The following is an 18,745-nucleotide window of genomic DNA, read 5'->3' as shown; positions in this document are numbered from 1 at the left end:
CTGGCAAAGGCTCTGACCAAACCACCTAAGACTTGGAAGGCAGATGCAGGGATTGTGAGAATGAAGACCCTAGGCCCACTGTAGGAGAGGATCTGGTTTGAGAACATCTTAAGAACAACATGGCTTCACTAAGGGGAAATCCTGCCTGACCAATTTGGTGGCCTTCTATGATGGGGATTATGGAACTGATGGACGGGGTAGAGCAGCTGAAGTCATCTACCTGGACTTGTGCAAAGCGTTCGACATTGTCCCACACAACATCCTTGTCTCTAGATTGGAGAGACATCAGTTTGATAGGTGGACCACTCGGTGGATAAAGAACTGGCTGGATGGCCACATGCAGATTTGTAGTCAATGGCTCAATGTCTGGCTAGAGACCAGTAACGAGTGGTGTCCCTCAGGGATCGGTGTTGGGACTGGTCTTGTTCAACATCTTTGTCAGTGACATGGACAGTGGGATTGAGTGCAACATCAGCAAGTTTGCTGATGACACCAAGCTGTGTGGTTCGGTTGATAAGCTGGAGGGAAGGAGTGCCATCCAGAGGGACCTTGACATGTTTGTGAGGTGGGCTGATGCCAGCCTCATGAAGTTTAACCATGCCAAGTGCAAGGTCCTACACCTGGGTCGGAGCAATCCCAAGCACAGCTACAGGTTGGGCAGAGAAGAGGTTCAGAGCAGCCCTGCGGAGAAGGACTTGGGGGTGTTGGTCGATGAGAAAATGAACATGAGCTGGCTTCAGTGTGCACTCATAGCCCAGAAAGCCAACCGTATCCTGGGCTGCATCAAAAGGAGCGTGACCAGCAGGTCGAAGGAGGTGATCCTGCCCCTCTCCTCTGCTCTTGTGAGACCTCACTTGGAGTATTGTGTGCAGTTCTGGTGTCCTCAACATAAAAAGGACATGGAACTGTTGGAACAAGTCCAGAGAAGGGCCACGAGGATGATCAGGGGACTGGAACACCTCCCGTATGAAGACAGGCTGAGAAAGTTGGGTCTGTTCAGCCTGGAGAAGAGAAGGCTGCATTGAGACCTCATAGCAGCCTTCCAGTATCTGAAGGGGGGCTACAGGAGTGCTGGAGATGGACTCTTCATTAAGGACGGTGGTGCTATGACAAGGTGTAATGGGTTAAAACTCAAACAGGGGAAGTTTAGATTGGATATAAGGAAGAAGTTCTTTACTGTAAGGGTGGTGAGGCCCTGGAATGGGTTGCCCAGGGAGGCTGTGAATGCTCCACCCCTGACAGTGTTCGAGGCCAGGTTGGACAAAGTCTTGGGTGACATGGTTTAGTGTGAGGTGTCCCTGCCCATGGCAGGGGGGTAGGAACTAGATTATATTAAGGTCCTTTCCAACCCTAACTATTCTATGATTCTGTGATTTAACAAACAGATTTTTTTTTTTTAAAGAAGTTAAAATCTCATTCTGTAAAGAAATATCACTAAAATAATGTTTGCTTCAAGCCAAATGTTACTTTTGTGCCTATAGAAGGCTACGCAATTATTAGTCTTTTCTTTCCCTTGTGTACTGACAGCCATAATCACCTGCATCCAAATACCACGACTGAAGTCTACACTGCTGACACTTCAAATGTTTATCTTTAAAGATTAATGAACATCAGATTATATCCAGCCTTTAGGACAGGGACCAGGCTGAAAGTCAAAGAACTTTAAATTTGATTACACAAATATTACCCAGCAAATTTATTGATTCGCTTCCAAGGCAAACAACAGCCTTTACAAGTACATGTTTAACTTTATATTCACAAGCAATCAGTCCTAAGCATATATAGACAACTTCCATTCACAAGTAATAAAAAATACACTGTTGGGTGACATAACTGAAAAAACTGGTATGAGATATTTAGAGTTAAAAAGATGCACATATGAACAGAAGACTAACTTTGTGTTCCTGCAAATTTTCCTATCTTCCTGGCCACACTATTAATCAATGAAGTTAATATAGATATGATGACTTAAATCAGATGAAAGTATCATGTAAGTGTTAGGCGTCATTCACATACCTACAGAGATATCCTTGTATTTATATAGAACCATAGAATGGCTAGGTTTGGACCTTAAAGGTCTAGTTCCAACCTCTAGTTCCAAACTGCCTGCCATGGGCAGGGACACCATCCACTAGACCAGGTTCCTCGAGGAATATAGGTACAAATACATATTCGTATATGTATATATTAATGCACACATACCTGTTTATACATGTGTATTCCTGTATGCATATGTATATACACACCCATAGGAAGTGAGCATCTGACTCATTCAGTTCACAAGATAATTAGATTACATAATTATAAATAACTGAGCAAAAAGACCAATTTACAAACTATATCCATCTGCCTTAATATTAAAATTAGCATGTTTAGAATTTTACTTATAACATCATAAATACTTATGCAATTTTATATGATGCCAGCTCAACACCTGCTCCTACACCTTTTCTTCAAACAGAACTTGTGGTTTAATTTTTCACCCACTGAAAATAAAGAGTGCATGGAATACATCTGCTGTCTTTTACTCAGTAGTCCCTCAAAACAAATCCTATGCTTACTCGCTCAGCTTTTTCCTTTTTTTTTTCCTTTCTCTCCTGGAAAGAAACATTTGCAAGGACGGATCCTACTATACAGTGGAGCTTTACCCTGGGCAGTGAAAAAACACTTTGCTTTATCTCTTCCTACCAATGTTAATAATAAGCTTCTCTTTCTAATATTTTACAGCAGGAAAATTAAATTCACCCTTCTCTGAGCATCTCAAAGTGTATTTCATAACTAATTGGGTTTTGTAACGAGCTTAAATATATTTAAGTATTCAGCAACTTTTGCTTAATACATCACAGAAGTAGAAAATGCTGATTTATTTTTTTTTTCCAGTGGTTGGATAACAGTAGCGAGACACACTTACTTAGTATAAGCCTTTGAAGCTGCAAAAAGATAGGGATGTTTGCTTTTATGCACATTCTCATAATTTTATTTTTTTAGTAACTGAAGGACCAAGTGAAAAAGCTGCAAAAAAACCCAAAACAAACCGAACCATCAACTTCAATAATTTTATCCTACTGAGCATCAGACAGATAAGCTAATTAAGTATTTTTCACTCAAAATGAAGATAACTTGGTTGTGACTGACTGGGCTTTAAGCATGTGCAATCTTATCTACTGGAAAACTGGATTTAGCTTAACTTAAATTCCTAAAACAATACTGGAATAAATACATACTCGAACAGACTATTCCCAAGCATTTAAAGAAAACATGAAAATATTATAGCCAACTCCAATAAGTCAAGAGCTTATGTCATCAAACCAATCTTCTATTTAAGTTAGTAAATTCTTTCTCACTTTGACTATAACTTTCTTGTAAATATAACTTCTATATAGTAACAATAATTTTTATAATATAACTTCCTTGTAAAGCATGAGGGAAGCGTAGTTCACCTGCAGTTATTGTTAGGTGAGTGCAAACTAGTTAGGAAATCCCATACAGATGTTGGTTATAAGTAGTTCATTAGAACTACTTATGTGGAACTCCAGTGTGGAAAAGGTATTTGATGAGGTTCCACAGATGCCTGTCCTAGGTCCAGTTTATTAATTATCATTTTCATTAAGGATCTGAATTACAGGATAGAAAATGCTTCTAAAATGTTCAAATAATACCAAAGTAGGAAAAAGAGAAAGCATGTTGAAGGACAATTCAGAATTCAAAGCAATATTGACAATTTCTAGAAACTGCCTACAAACCACAGGATGCTACCCCATGCAAAAAGAAAACAACATATTGCATTTTGGCAGAAATAACTGCTGATCTCAGAATGGAGAAAGAGTAGCTGGCTAATGGTTCTTCAGAAAAGAATTTAGAGATTACTGAAGGTCATGAACTGAATACGAGTATGCAATTTAAGTTGAAACGAAGAATGTGAATGTCATACTTGAAAGTACAAATAGAACCACTTGTAAGAAAAACAAGTGGTTTTTTTTTATCATTGATAGGAACTGAAATTTTAAAACTGAATTCAGCTCTGGGTGTTGCAGGCAAGACAGATATGGCAACAATTCAGAGGAAAACAGTGTGAATTACAAGCAGCCTAGAAAACATGAGGACATACTGAAAAAAAAGTGTGATGTTTCAACTACAAAAGAAGATGAGAAAAATAACCCAGGACAATCACTTCTTAAGGGGGTGGGGAGGGGGGAGGGAAGGGGACATGAAGGAGGGGAGGAGGAAGGGGAGACATGTTTTACGTCCAGGTTTTTGTTAGGAAATTAGGCTATCTTTCAAGACACACCCATTCTGTCAGATATTTACAGGAATTGCACAGTTTCCAAAAAATATTTCGATTTCTGTGAATCTTTTTTCTCTCTAAGAAAAGCCATTCTATTCAAGAAACCAGCCACAGACTGAGCTCAGAGTTGGAATAGTTTCAACCCACAAAGTCAAACTTAAAAATAAAACTGTGATAGCTATACAAACCATATATATTTTAAGCAATGGTTAGGCCTCCACTACACTGTGGAATTCAAACTGAAAGAGACATTTTATTCAGTTACTTGAGGTTCACTCATTGCTTGTCTTCCTACAACATGAAAGGATGTAATACAAATATAGGAAAACACTTTTTTCTATACCCAGACTACGATACACACACAAAGCCTTCAGCTGTGAAAGATAATGTATATGTTTTTAAACATAGAAACAAGGTTCATCTTGATATAAGAAAGTAATATTTACAGTGAGAGCAATAATTCACTGGAACAGCCTCCCCAGGGATGTGGTAGGATCCCCATTACTGGAGTTTTTCAAGATGTGATTTGACAAGGTGCCTGAATGATCTCATCTTGGCAATCTTTCCCATGAAAGTTTGGGCCAGAGATCTCTTCCAGCCTGGGCTGTTCTACGATTCTAATTACTTCTGTTAATATCTTTTCTAATTTCAGAGTCTCACAGTTTGAGGATACAGATTAATGAATGGAGAAAAGGAGCTTGTGGTAAGATACAAATCTGAAGCAAACACCAATGTGGCAGTTGTGTACCAACAAACTGGGTGCCTTTTTCAGTCAAACGATCAAAAGGTAGTTTTTAAAAAGGACACAAAAAATATAGGACATTTTATCCAAGGATTAAACTCAACTACTCATTTATACCTCTTAAATCAACTCAGTTTGTGTAACCACAGATGCCATTCTATTCAAACACTGATGGCCTGAGGCAGCATTACAAGTCTTGCCAAAACCAGGCAAAATGAAGTAAGGTCAAACCCAAAGAAACTTTGCACTGAACAAATGCATCCTTTAAACTTGTGTTTTGTTTTTCATCTGATGGAGTACTCTCAATAGTAGATGGAACGTCAGAGGAAACAGATCTGTGGATAATTACAGATTTTTCTGTCTTCCTATTTGCAGCTCCAAAAATTAAAATTGTAAGAGTTTTAAAACTTCTTTCAAATTATGGTTGCAAATCAAAGATGGCTGTCTAAAATACTGGTAAAATACAGCTTTATGACCTCAGTGACTTACCTTGTTCCTCTTTGATGAGGCCCATATTTGCATGTGCTTGTGCCTCTCTTTTCCTGATATCAGTTGTTATTAGTTTAGCAGTGTTAAAGCATTCCTCATGAAAGTAATCACTTAACCACTTGTCCTCAGGGTCATTGAAATAGTAGGCCAAGTTAAGCTGGTTATCATACACCTCCTCATAGTGCCCTTTAAGAAAAAAGAATACAATCAAAATGTTAGATTATTATCAGCTTTCAGAAATTTTACAAATTACAGCAATAATCATGTAATGAAAATTAGGAGCTATTTATATTTCCACCACTCAAATGCCAAGTTCTCCTACATGTCCACTCAAAGAAATATAAGGGGAAAATGATAACCTTACAGATAAGGCAGAACTGAGAACTTTACAAAGCCACAATAAATTGCTCTTATTTCTGTATGCAAACCCAAAATTCAGTTCAATAAAACATGTAGAACCTAGATAAGGCAAAAGAAAGAAGCTACAGTGAGCAAAAAAAAGTACACAGTCACTTCCAGGGAAGTGTTTTTCTGTGCCGCTTAAACCTAAAAAGGCACTGAGAGCATTCAAAACAGGTCTAAGGGGGTGACTATGGTGATGGAGATAAAGAGACAAGTAGATCACTCTGCAATCAAAACCCATTAATTCATACAATTTTAAATGTTTAAAGAAAGTCTTTCTTCTAAGTCTTACTGCTTTCATTTATATTCCCATTTTCAGCATCCTCAGAAATTAAGGACAAAGAAATTTTACACCTTGCCATGAAAAAGACAGGTCACTAGGTATTGCTCTCAGAACAAGTGTGGAAAGTAGGGGAGACTCCTTTATGATCTGAAGAAAAAACATGATCCTGCTCTTTATCATCTCAGACAGCTAAATGAACACACACTAATGCTAAAATTTATACAACAAATGCAAGTCACAAATCTAAGTAATATTACAAACTTATCAATAAATATATCATTCACAATTTAAAATTTCAGAATAAGAGCCTCCATGGAATTAGTTCTTTCTCTCAGAAAAGCACCTAAAAAAAAAAAAATCCACAAAAAAAATCTTCTTTGAATTATTCCAAAACTATATTAATTTGGAGTAGAGATCTAAAACTTATGTGACAACTCTTACAGTATCTTATCCCTAAGGAAGATTTAAAATACATGTTCCCTACAGCATTGTCCTGGGTTCAGCAGTAGCAGTCATTTTTCTCCTTAGTAGCTGGTGCAGTGCTATGATTTTGACTTTCAGCCTGGGAACAGCGCTGATAACACCGATGTTCTTAGTTGTTGCTCAGTAATGTTTACCCTGACCAAGGACTTTGTGAGTCTCATGATCTGCCAGGGAGGAGGGGAAACCGGGAGGAAGCAGAGACAGGCCACCTGACCCAAACTAGCCAAAGAGGTATTCCATACCACAGCATGTCGTGTCCAGTACATAAACTGGGGGCAGTCACCCCGAAGGGCTAGATCACTGCTCGAGTCAGGCTGGGTATTGGTTGGCAGGTAGTGAGTGGTTATATTCTCTTCCCGTGTTATTTCCCTTATCATTATTATTGTTGTTGGTAGTAGCAGTGGTTTTGCGTTTTATCTTAGTTACTGGACTGTTCTTATCTCATCCTGTGGGAGTTACATTATTGCCATTCTCTTCCCCATCCCTTTGGGAGCAGGGTTAGGAAGAAGAGGGGGGAGTGAGTGAGCAGCTGCATGGTTCTGAGTTACTGGCTGGGCTTAAACCATGACAAACATGAACCTATATGTTTCACAGCTAAATTTATCACTAGCTGAACTAAGATTTTCTTTCAACACTCTGCTTGTGTCAGATGTGAATAGAGGATAATTAGCTAAAATTCCATGGAAGCTTTGATTTGCTATTTATTGTGTTTGTGGCTGCTAAATGAATGTAAGCCGAACAGCTACTTCTTAAAAGAATTTTCACGTAGTTGGGTAAAGATGTTGTTAAGAAGCACAAGTCTTTCAGCAGGTAAGAGACTGTGTGCTAGATGTGTGAACAGCACTGCTTTTCTTTTGGGAGTTCTGCAATTTGTAAGCTTTGCTCAACAAAGAGAAAAGGGGGAAAAGGAACACCTGGCTATTGAGCACCACACAGAAATCAAGAGGAAAAAACCAATACTTCAGTACAGGCAAGATCTCACACAAAGTCCTTATCGTCTCTAAGTGTTTTAAAATCATGATACTGTATCAAAACAAGTTTGAAGAAAAGTTTTGAAGAAGAAGTTAAATTCTGGTCTTCTGTTATCTGCAGGAATAACTGGGGAAAATCCAACTTTCAAAAAGGACTTCTGACTGTGAATTCTATCAATCATCGGTGCAAGTCACTTCTATTGTTTGGAACAAACAGCCACAATTACTCAATAAAGTATAAAGTACTTGGAATTGTCGTGGTTTAAACCCAGTCAGGTAACTTGTTCACTCACTCCCAGTGAGTGGTGCCGAGCTGACAACAATCAAGGTCCGTGTCCGTCTCCCCCCTCCCTGCACCGGGGCTCTCCCCTTCCCCGCTCCCGGAGGAACGGGGAGGAGGATCGAGAGAGTGCAACTCCTATGGGTTGAGACAAGAACAGTCCAGCAACAAATCACCACCGCTACTATCAGCTAAAACAATGATAAGGGAAAATAACAAGGGAAGAGAATACGATACCACCGGCCAAGAAAACGAGTTCCACCCGGAAGCTCCTGTCCTTCCGGGTAACTCCCAGTTACCCCCCACCCCGGGCATGACGTGCTGTGGTATGGAATACCTCCCCGGCTAGCCCGGGTCAGGCACCCCGTCTCTGCTTCCTCACAGCTTCCCCTCCTCCCTGGCAGAGCATGAGCCTCACAGAGTCCTTGGTCAGGGTAAACATCACTTAGCAACAACCGAAAACATCGGCTTCATCAACACTGTTCTCAAACTAGAAGTCAAAACACAGCACTGCACCAGTTAACACAAAGGAAAAAACATGACTGCTACTGCTGAACCCAGGACATTATCCACCCCTTATTCCATACCATTCACGTCGTGCTCAGATCCCACATTTTCAATACACCATCGCTCTCCCACATATATACATCCATATCCATACAGACCAAGAGGAAAAAATCATTTTCTTAGTGCATGGACCAATCCCTATAATGCTGCCGAGTCCATTCGGTCCATGATGTTCCAAGTTCATTCTCTGTGGGGATGATGGCTGGAGGGAAGTCAGGGCCAGTCGCTGGTGACCTGGAGACATTGCTGTTATCTTGTTGATCACATCTGTGGGGATCTGTCTACGTCCATCTTGCCATTTTATTCCCAAAAATTGAATCTCCTGTGCAGGTCCCTTGACCTTACTCCGTTTTATGGCAAAACCGGCTTTCAGCAGGATTTGGATTATTTTCCTCCCTTTCTCAAAGACTTCTTCCGCTGTATCGCCCCACACAATAATGTCATCAATGTATTGCAGGTGTTCTGGAGCTTGCCCCTGTTCCAGGGCAGTCTGGATCAGTCCATGGCAAATGGTAGGGCTGTGTTTCCACCCCTGGGGCAGTCGGTTCCAAGTGAACTGGACACCCCTCCAAGTAAAAGCAAACTGTGGCCTGCACTCTGCTGCCAAAGGAATGGAGAAAAATGCATTGGCAATATCAATCGTGGCATACCACTTGGCTGCCTTTGACTCTAGTTCATACTGAAGTTCTAGCATGTCCGGTACGGCAGCACTCAATGGTGGTGTGACTTCATTCAGGCCACGATAGTCTACTGTTAGTCTCCATTCTCCATTAGACTTTCGCACTGGCCATATGGGGCTATTGAAGGGTGAGCGGGTCCTGCTGATCACCCCCTGACTCTCCAGTCTACGGATCAGCTGATGGATGGGAATCAGGGAGTCTCGGTTGGTGCGATATTGCCGCCGGTGCACTGTTGTGGTCGCAATTGGCACTTGTTGTTCTTCAACTTTCAGCAACCCCACAGCAGAGGGATCTTCTGAGAGACCAGGCAAGGTGGACAGCTGCTCAATTTCCTCAGTCTCCAAAGCAGCAATACCAAAAGCCCACCGGTACCCTTTTGGGTCTTTGAAGTACCCTCTCTTGAGGTAGTCTATGCCGAGGATGCATGGAGCCTCTGGACCAGTCACAATAGGGTGCTTTTGCCACTCCCTCCCAGTCAGGCTGATTTCAGCCTCCAGCACAGTCAACTCTTGGGATCCTCCTGTTACTCCAGAAATATAGATGGGTTCCACCCCTTGACAGCTTGATGGCATCAGGGTACACTGTGCACCGGTATCTACTAGAGCCTTATACTTCTGTGGGACTGATGTGCCAGGCCATCTGATCCACACAGTCCAGTAAATCCAATTGTCCCCTACCTCCACCTGGCTGGAGGCAGGGCCCCTCTAATGGTCGTCACAGCATTGGACACTTAAGTCGTGTTGAAAGGGATTATTCTTCATTATCACAGGAGCTGGAGTAAAATCAGCTCTTCCACTCCATCTGGGAAACTGCTCACCAGAGACTGAAGCCGTAGCTCTCATGGGACGATCAGTCTTGGCCCTTGCTCCCCTCTTCAGTTCACTCACCCGTTCCTCCAAAGCTGAAGTAGGTTTTCCATCCCACTTTGTCATGTCTTCTCCGTGATCCAGCAGGTAAAACCATAGGGTACCCCGTGGCGTATACCTTCTGTATCTCCTCTCTCGAATAATAGGACGTCTTTTGTTAATAGCTGAGACGTGTGTTGGTACACGTGAGGAGCTGGATAAATCAGATACATCGTCCCTCAATTTGTCGAGGTCCTGGGACAGTTTTTTCACAGCTGAGATGATGGAAGGAGTGAGATTGTCTTCGAACTCTCGGAGTTTATGAACCATTTCATCCACTGTTAGTGGTACTATGTCATTCCTGGTCACTGTTGCCAATGAATGGGCATATGATGACGGTGCATTCCGTGTAAGTTTTCGCCACATGGGTCGTGTACATTCAACTTCATCTGGATCTATAGGTGTATCCCCGTTATTCGGCTTGATGTGATAGATCATCTCTACAATGGCCGATTCCCTCAGAGACTGGATGCCTTTGTCTATAGTAGTCCACTTGGCCGAACGACTCGTAACATCGTCCTTGTACGGAAACCTTTCTTTCACAGCTGCCAAGAGCCTCCTCCAAAGGCTGAGGGACTTTTTCTCTCTTGCAATTGCTTTGTCAATTCCCCCTTCTCTAGCAAGTGATCCCAGCTGCTTGGCTTCTGTACCTTCTAGTTCGTGACCATCGGCCCCATTGTCCCAGCATCGGAGTAACCAGGTGATGATGTGCTCCCCTGGTTGACGGGTAAAATCTTTTCGCATATTCCGCAGCTCGGTTGAGGTCCGAGGTCGAGAAGTTACCTCTTCTTCTTCTTCTTCGTCATGTGATGATGACTCCTGATCAGATTCTGGACCGGGTGGTGAATTCATTGGTTCTTCATCTCGCTTCACCCTTTTTGTCTCCTTTTTGCTTGTTCTCTTGCGTACAGGGGCAACCAATATCGGTACGAATTGGTCCTCTGGTTTGGCTGCAGTGATTATCACTGTGGTTTGAGTAGCGACTGTACTTGTTGCTGGGGGTGGTGTAGCTACCGTGCTTGGAGCTGGGGTAACCGCGCTGTCTGTTGCAGTTGAAGTTTGAGCAGCTGCTGTACTTGCCACTGGGGTAGCTGCGCAGTTCATTGCAGCCAAAGTTTGAGTAGCGACTGTCGCTTTGCCCTCAAATCCGCCAATATTCTTTTCCTTTTGAAGGTGCTGGATAGTGTTGAACAAGGCCCTGTAAGCATAGGCCAAGCCCCAGCACGTTGCCGTGATTTGTCCATCTCTGGTATGGCCAGAATGACCACACACCTCATTTAAGTGTTTTACTAATTCTTCTGGATTTTGCAGTTGTTCGGTAGTGAAATTCCAAAATACTGGAGGGGCCCACTGACCTAGATACTTGCCCATACTATCCCACACACCCTGCCACTCATGGCTGTCCAGCCTCTGGGAAAATCTCTCGGTCCTCCTACATCGTCTTTTGACCCCAGACAAGACCCAAACCTGAATCTGCTTAACTCTTGAAATCAGTAGTGGGCAAAACACACTCTGTATGTGTGTTAGCATGGTGATTCCCATCACCATCAGCAAACAAGTCTCAACAGCATTAAAAGGCCATTCAAAAAATTCAAAACTCTCAAATGTAAATGGTCTGGGGGGACGACTAGGAGGGTAAAAGGATGTCTCCTTCACAGGTTGAGCACCTGAGAAGGAGAAAAAAGATGCGTAATTGCTAAGCACCTCCATCATATACCTCCCAAAGTATAAAGGTGGTGACCACACTGGGAACATAAACCAGATCAGTTTCATGATCAATGATTCTATTGTATTACAAGTCATTACCATAAAGTACAATGGGATAAAAACCTTAGCCCAAGCCCCACACTTGAAAAACACTAATACAGCCAATACCGGATGGACGTAAGATATGGTATACTGAAACTGTGAGATCAAGAGGAAAAACCTTGAGAGCCAATAAATCAGCATTGTGACGAGTGCCTATCAATCCAGTCAGATCTGTTCTTATCTCAACCCCTCGTGCCCCACGTTGGGCGCCAAAAAGAACTGTCGTGGTTTAAACCCAGTCAGGTAACTTGTTCACTCACTCCCAGTGAGTGGTGCCGAGCTGACAACAATCAAGGTCCGTGTCCGTCTCCCCCCCCCCCCCCCCGCACCGGGGCTCTCCCCTTCCCCGCTCCCGGAGGAACGGGGAGGAGGATCAAGAGAGTGCAACTCCTACGGGTTGAGACAAGAACAGTCCAGCAACAAATCACCACCGCTACTATCAGCTAAAACAATGATAAGGGAAAATAACAAGGGAAGAGAATACGATACCACCGGCCAAGAAAACGAGTTCCACCCGGAAGCTCCTGTCCTTCCGGGTAGCTCCCAGTTACCCCCCACCCCGGGCATGACATGCTGTGGTATGGAATACCTCCCCGGCTAGCCCGGGTCAGGCGCCCCGTCTCTGCTTCCTCACAGCTTCCCCTCCTCCCTGGCAGAGCATGAGCCTCACAGAGTCCTTGGTCAGGGTAAACATCACTTAGCAACAACCGAAAACATCGGCTTCACCAACACTGTTCTCAAACTAGAAGTCAAAACACAGCACTGCACCAGTTAACACAAAGGAAAAAACATGACTGCTACTGCTGAACCCAGGACAGGAATGTATCACTGAACCTCACAAGAAAGTGTTTCCTCAGCCTCATCTGTAGCATCTCTTGTCCCAAAAGTCAAAATGAGAAATTATGTATTGTATAATAGGAAGTAATCTTAATCTCCTATTCTGTCTGTTGTCATGATTGTAGTGATAGGACAAGAGGTAATGGGTCCAAGTTTAAACAGGCGGAGAAGGTTAGATATAAGGAAGAAGTTCTTTACTGCAAGGGTGGGGAGGCACTGGAACAGGTTGCCCAAGGAAGTGGTAAATGCTCCATTCCTGGCAGTGTCCAAGGCCAGGCTGGACAGAGCATTGAATGACACCACCTAGTGTGAGGCATCCTGGCCTATGGCAGGGGGATTGGAACTAGATGAGCTTAAGGTGCTTACCAACCCAAACCATTCTATGATTCTGTGATTCTATGACTAAGTTCTTTGACTGCAGAACATATTAATAAAGCTTTCCAGTGCATTGCACAACACTGTAAGAACTTTATTCTGCCTTCTGAAAATATTCTGTTACCACCTAGTCATGTTGCAGTCTTCAAAAAGTTTATTTAGTATTTGTTTCTCCCTCATCTTTATCTATTCCAGCCATTTTTGAGAATATTCCTGAATTTTCCATGCTTAATTTTCTGAAATTGAGCTGATAAGTTTTTTCCTCATTCTTGAACAGTCTCTGGTTTTGTCTTTTGATTTACAAGTTAATTTACCTTCTTTAATGCTAAAAATTACTTTTCATTGCTTTAGCCTTTTTAGCTGTTATTTTGCTGTCCTATTTATTTTCTCACAGTTTTTCCTCCATGAAGTAGTACCTCATATTTCTACATTTTAAATAATTCTTACCAAAATATATAAAATTATGATTTTTGAACCAGTTTGTGTTACATACATTTCCATTTTTAGTATTTTAAATAATACCCCTTCCAAGAAATAAGAGTGTTTCACAGTCTCTTTAGAATCCCCCAAATAGAAATACCCCAGAAATTACATCTAGATTATAATGTCATGCTTTCATTTGTATTTAAGGTTTGATACCAAAACATCAGTTTAAGTTTGGAAATTCTTCTCAAGAATAATAATCTACATACAGACTTCATATATTCCTGATCAGAACACTCTTCATGGCTGTGAGTTTTCATGCTTTTTGTTCCCCCTTCAGGCCAAAAAAGTACCTTTTAGGTACCTCTTCTGCAGAATATGCAGGAATGTACATCATATAAAACTTATTCATGCATTAGAAATGAAAAATATTGTGGTAAAATAGCCTCATAAAAATCTCTGCAAATGATACTGCAATGGAAGTAACAGAACTGATTTGGCCTTAATATATGTATATCTATCCGTGTATGTGCACACATAAATCTCTGTATATTTAAGCACATCTGTACATATGCATAGATTAAAAAAATCAAGACACAGTTGGGATTCACCCAAACTAACCGATTTAGATATAGGTATGGGTTGCCTATGATCCCTTTACTCTCATTGAAGAAAAGCAGACACTTGGCTATGGTTTATCTATTGCAGCAGAAGGGAGTGCTTTTAAAGATTATTTCAAAAGTAAAAGGCAGAGGTTCCAACGATGATTACAAGTACATAACAAATAACTACATGAACAGAGAAATACAAAACCTAATTATAACAACCAACATAAAGATAACAGTACACATTATATAGAGATTACAGCTAAATGCAAATGAATTTAGAAGATACCAGAAGATACATAAAAATGGTTACAATAACACAGTAAGAGGAAAGATAATTGGATTGTCATTGGAGTAGAACACTAGATACAGATTTGTTGCCTTTGAAATCTTTGCTACAAAGTATCAAGGCACTAATGCTACATAAAATTACGCAAATAACTTCAGGTAGTGCCCTACAAATCCCAAGAGAGGGAATTGACCTGAGGCAGACTATTGCTACTGCCACAGCTTTGATTGAATGAACTTTAATGTGACCCTCTGATGACTATCCTGCCAGTGAATAACAATGAGAAGTGCACAAAGACAACCATTTCTCTGTAATTGTCTTGGACAGGGGCTGACCAGATATGCTGGTTATAAAATAAACCCCAAAGAGAGATTTTAAAAGACATATTGTATTCTGGATTTGAACTCTGATTTACAAATCAAGAAATTCATTAAGATTGTTCCTACAGCAGTAGAGCTAGCACATCAGACTTAGTAAAAGTGAACTTTTACCTCCCCAGGAGAAGAAATGTATTAAAATAGGTAAATACTCTTTTCTATAAAATATACCATAGTTAGTTCAGTCATTAAGTCTTTGAGCTCTGAATTTTTGTATTTTTCTACACCTGGTAACAGAATATATGTTGACAAGTAATCATTATGTATCTGTTGAGATATATATATATATATAAAAAATTATCTGCATCACTTATCAAACAGAGGCTGATGGCACTGGAATGTGATACCAATGAACATAAACAGAGGTCTGAATCACACAAGCAATTGTAAAATGGTTCCTGCAAGGCAAATTCCTGGTTTTAAACAAGAAACAATTAAGAAAGCACATAAATAAAAGTTCAAAGGCCGATCCCATTAGTATGTCCAAAATTATATTCATTTCATAAAACACTGGAAGCTAAATTCATGCGGAACATTTAAGTCACAAGATTGTAAGAACACTGTAAAGATGAACATCTACCTAAACTGGCAGCTACACGGAGCAAACAGAACCTGATGGAGCAGATGGTGAAGAGGCCTGGTAGTTTGAAGTTTTGGACTTTACTGAAGATCTGAAGCAGGGCTAAGAGCATATCTTATCAGCAATTATTCAACAGAACATTTTTTCAATGCCCAATTACCGAATTGAAGGTAGTAATATTTCACAGAAATTAAGCAGAAAACAAATTAAAAGTCATGCTGTGTTACAGTATCTATTTTGTAGTATTTAAATATTTTTATGTTTCTGTCACAGAATTTAAATTACAGAAAACGGACATTTCTTTTTGTTTGAACTGAAATTTACAGAATATTTAGTTTTTATTGACCTTTGAAATGGAAAACAACTTTGAAATCGGGTGTGCATGCACAAAAGGAAGGTACACCTATCAAATCTTGCTGAGATCTTTTTGTTATTTAAAATAAAAAATCCCTTCAAATTGACCTTAAACGTTAAAACCCCATATGTTAAACAATATAGTATTTCCTGCTCTGCATCAGGATCTCTTCAAGTGCATTTCAACTGTCAAGTAGGATTTCCCCTTGCTATGCTCAAGCTACAGCTTCAGATTAGACCACTGAACAATATCTTTGTTCCTGGGCTCTTCTCAGTCTTCAAGCAAGAAAAGGTGTGCATGGAACAGAGGATCATTCAGTGGATTGCATGTTTGTGGTGTTCAGCTAGACAGCTACTAAGTAGTGCAATGCATGGGGGTAGCGAGGTGGAGTTTAACAACCTCAAGAGAACTAAGGTGAGAAAAAACAAACATATAGAAGATCTGCAAGCCGTACTACTATGATGTAAGTACAATTGCTGTCACATGTGCATGATCTCCTTCATGATAAGAGGTAGTGAAAGAAAGGAAGAGAAGTACAAAACGGTCTTTAGAGAGCAGATAAAAACAACATCATGAAGTGATCCTATCCTGGTATTGTCCTTGAAAAGAGAACTGTTGTTGTTAATGGAAAATAGAACTTTTACCTATTTTTGAAATACAGATATCAGAAAGGAAATTTTCAACATCCATTTATGGCTCAATATTTTCTACTCAAAAAAAGCCCCAGTCAGTCATTTGTTCCTGCCAGATGAAGGCCATATGGAAACTTTTCAACAGCTGATAACACTTATCTTCCAGTTCAGTTACTTGTTTTCAGCGAGTATGATTTGTTTACAACTGACCATTTATTATTGCAGACATATAAAGGAGTGGCCTAAGATCAATTAAGTCACTTTAAGTCACTAGGAGTCATTTTTTTTTTCTATGTCAGAATGAGACAACATTAATACTGGAAATTCCATTTTTGTTTTGCCAAAGAGATCAATACTAGTGACTTAGCGACAAGACAGCTGATGCTGTGAAGAATTCACATACAGAAAGATCCAGAATGGAGACTGCTGGGCTGAAAAGAAGCATGAATGTCAATAGAGTATGTGCTGCAATAAGTTTATTTCCACCTCGATCCATACCCAACAAAGAATCAGTCCCATTTGCTTGTTCAGGATAATCATATAAACATAGAATCATAGAATCAACTAGGCTTGAAAAGACCTTTAAGATCATCTGGTCCAACTTTTACCCCAGGACTGCCAAGGGCACCACTAAATCACGTCGCCAAGAGCCTCATCCACACAGTTTTGAACACTTCCAGGGATGGAGTGGTGGATTCCACCATTTCCTTGGGAAGCCTGTTTCATCAAATAAGTGAAAACTGAGAGCAGGACCCATAAAAAAGCTTAAGAACACACCCACTTTCACTAAGCCTGTATTTTTACATCAAAGAAAGAAAGAGTTAATAGTTAACTGTGTAGATAATTCATGCCTTACACGTGTATCTTAAAACAGGCCATTAACAATCATGCCTCTACATCTACAGGTTGAGGACAACCCAATCATTCTTTTTTTCCAGAAAGCTTATCCATAACCTAAACTCACACACAAAGAAATGTTGATGTGTTTGGCATGCTGACATCATTCAGTTTCAGGCAGACCTGCTGTTTTCTATCTATCATGAGGCATAGTGTACAAAGAGCACATCCCTTCAGACACTGCTGGTTACATAAGGGGAATATATTCAATGAAAGTACAATCTATACAGAGATGCTAACAAAACAGCCAGGAAGTAATTTTGCCAAGTTAGGGCAAAGATATCTAATGATGATGATATAAGGCACTTAACTGGTAATCTTGGATGCTAAAGTGGAACTCCAAGACTTTGCAATGAAAACACACTACAGGTTTTTTCTAAGAAATGCTGCTTCTGCTGAAGTCAATGGTAATTCTACAATTGGCTATATTTTGATAAAGCTTCTTTTCCACACAGAAACACTTCACTTTTTGTAAGATAATTACAAAAATAAAAAACTCCTCCACTGGTCCCTAGCAACTGCTGTGTTTTTCCCTGTGATAAAAACTGAGTACAGAAAATCTGCTCAGAAAATAAAAGAGTGTTCCTTTCCTCACCCACCCAAACCAAATAAAAGGTTGCCTCTTCCAAGCAAATATTAACAGAGGTTTTGGTATGCTTATCCTTGTTCTTTCTTTTTAACCTCTTTCTATTTTTGGGTTTGTTTTTTTTTTTTTTTTCAAAATAGCATGGGTAATATGGTTATTGCAATGTTTCTAGCCCAGCCTAAGGCATAAGTGTGAAATCTTACAGAAAAGCTTTCTACTGTAAAATGCTGTAAAATACTAAACTCTGTTCTCAACCTTAAGTACCTCAAAGAAAAATTCTCCAGTGCAAAAATATCATACTTGTGCTTTCTTCATAAACTTCATGAAAAGTCATCTTTTACAACAACAACAAATGATAACTCATACTGTCTAAAGTTTACACTGAATTGAGTTAAAAAGAGCCAAGTTATCACTTCCTTCTAATTCTGCATGTCTGGTATTCTCTAGAACAAGGGTCTGCAGCCTGTGGCACACACAGATTCAGCATTTAGCATACAGCGTACCACAAAGGTTGCATGGGGTCAGGAGTCATGAGCAGATGTAATCTGAGAATAACAGCAGCTTCCAGATCTTAACTCTTACTCTCCACCAGCTGTCCCAGGGATCAGCCAACAAGCAGTGCCTTTTGGAAGGCATGTGCATACCCAGGTATAGGTTCCATGCACTGGCTTTGGCACGGTGAACTCAGTGATCTGTTGCTATAGTGCTGACTGCTCAATTCACATTGCAACTACTGAACTGTGTCACCTTCCTTGATTTTGCGCCTCTGCTCTGGCAAAGTAGAGCCAATGTCTGAGACATCTCTTCCTTTAATTATTCTTGATCTGTGCATTGCATTCCCTCCAACCTGTACAGTGCAAGTAAACCAGCTCACTCTAACAAGTGCTGATCAT

The 18,745-nt window shown here is 40.6% G+C and overlaps 1 protein-coding gene across 5 annotated transcripts in view; it reads right to left on the bottom strand.

Annotated features, from left to right (window-relative positions):
- The window catches only part of TTC29 (tetratricopeptide repeat domain 29), a 148,112-nt gene that overhangs the window by 104,491 nt on the left and 24,876 nt on the right, over positions 1–18,745 (bottom strand). For all 5 annotated transcript variants that reach the window (XR_009741242.1, XM_061441135.1, XM_061441163.1 and 2 more), the window contains exon 5: positions 5,517–5,702. Coding sequence is in view for 4 of the 5 variants with exons in the window: in XM_061441135.1 (XP_061297119.1) it covers positions 5,517–5,702 (186 nt within the window). In the remaining variant the exon portion in view is untranslated. The remainder of the gene's footprint in view (positions 1–5,516; positions 5,703–18,745) is intronic.

Source organism: Pezoporus flaviventris, unplaced genomic scaffold (assembly GCF_033815535.1).
Source record: "Pezoporus flaviventris isolate CSIRO_AGI_PZ_B2104156 unplaced genomic scaffold, CSIRO_AGI_Pfla_v1 ptg000002l, whole genome shotgun sequence".
Classification (NCBI taxonomy): domain Eukaryota; kingdom Metazoa; phylum Chordata; class Aves; order Psittaciformes; family Psittacidae; genus Pezoporus; species Pezoporus flaviventris.
Note: the sequence above shows the minus strand (reverse complement) of the source record. Positions and strands in the feature narration are given on the sequence as shown.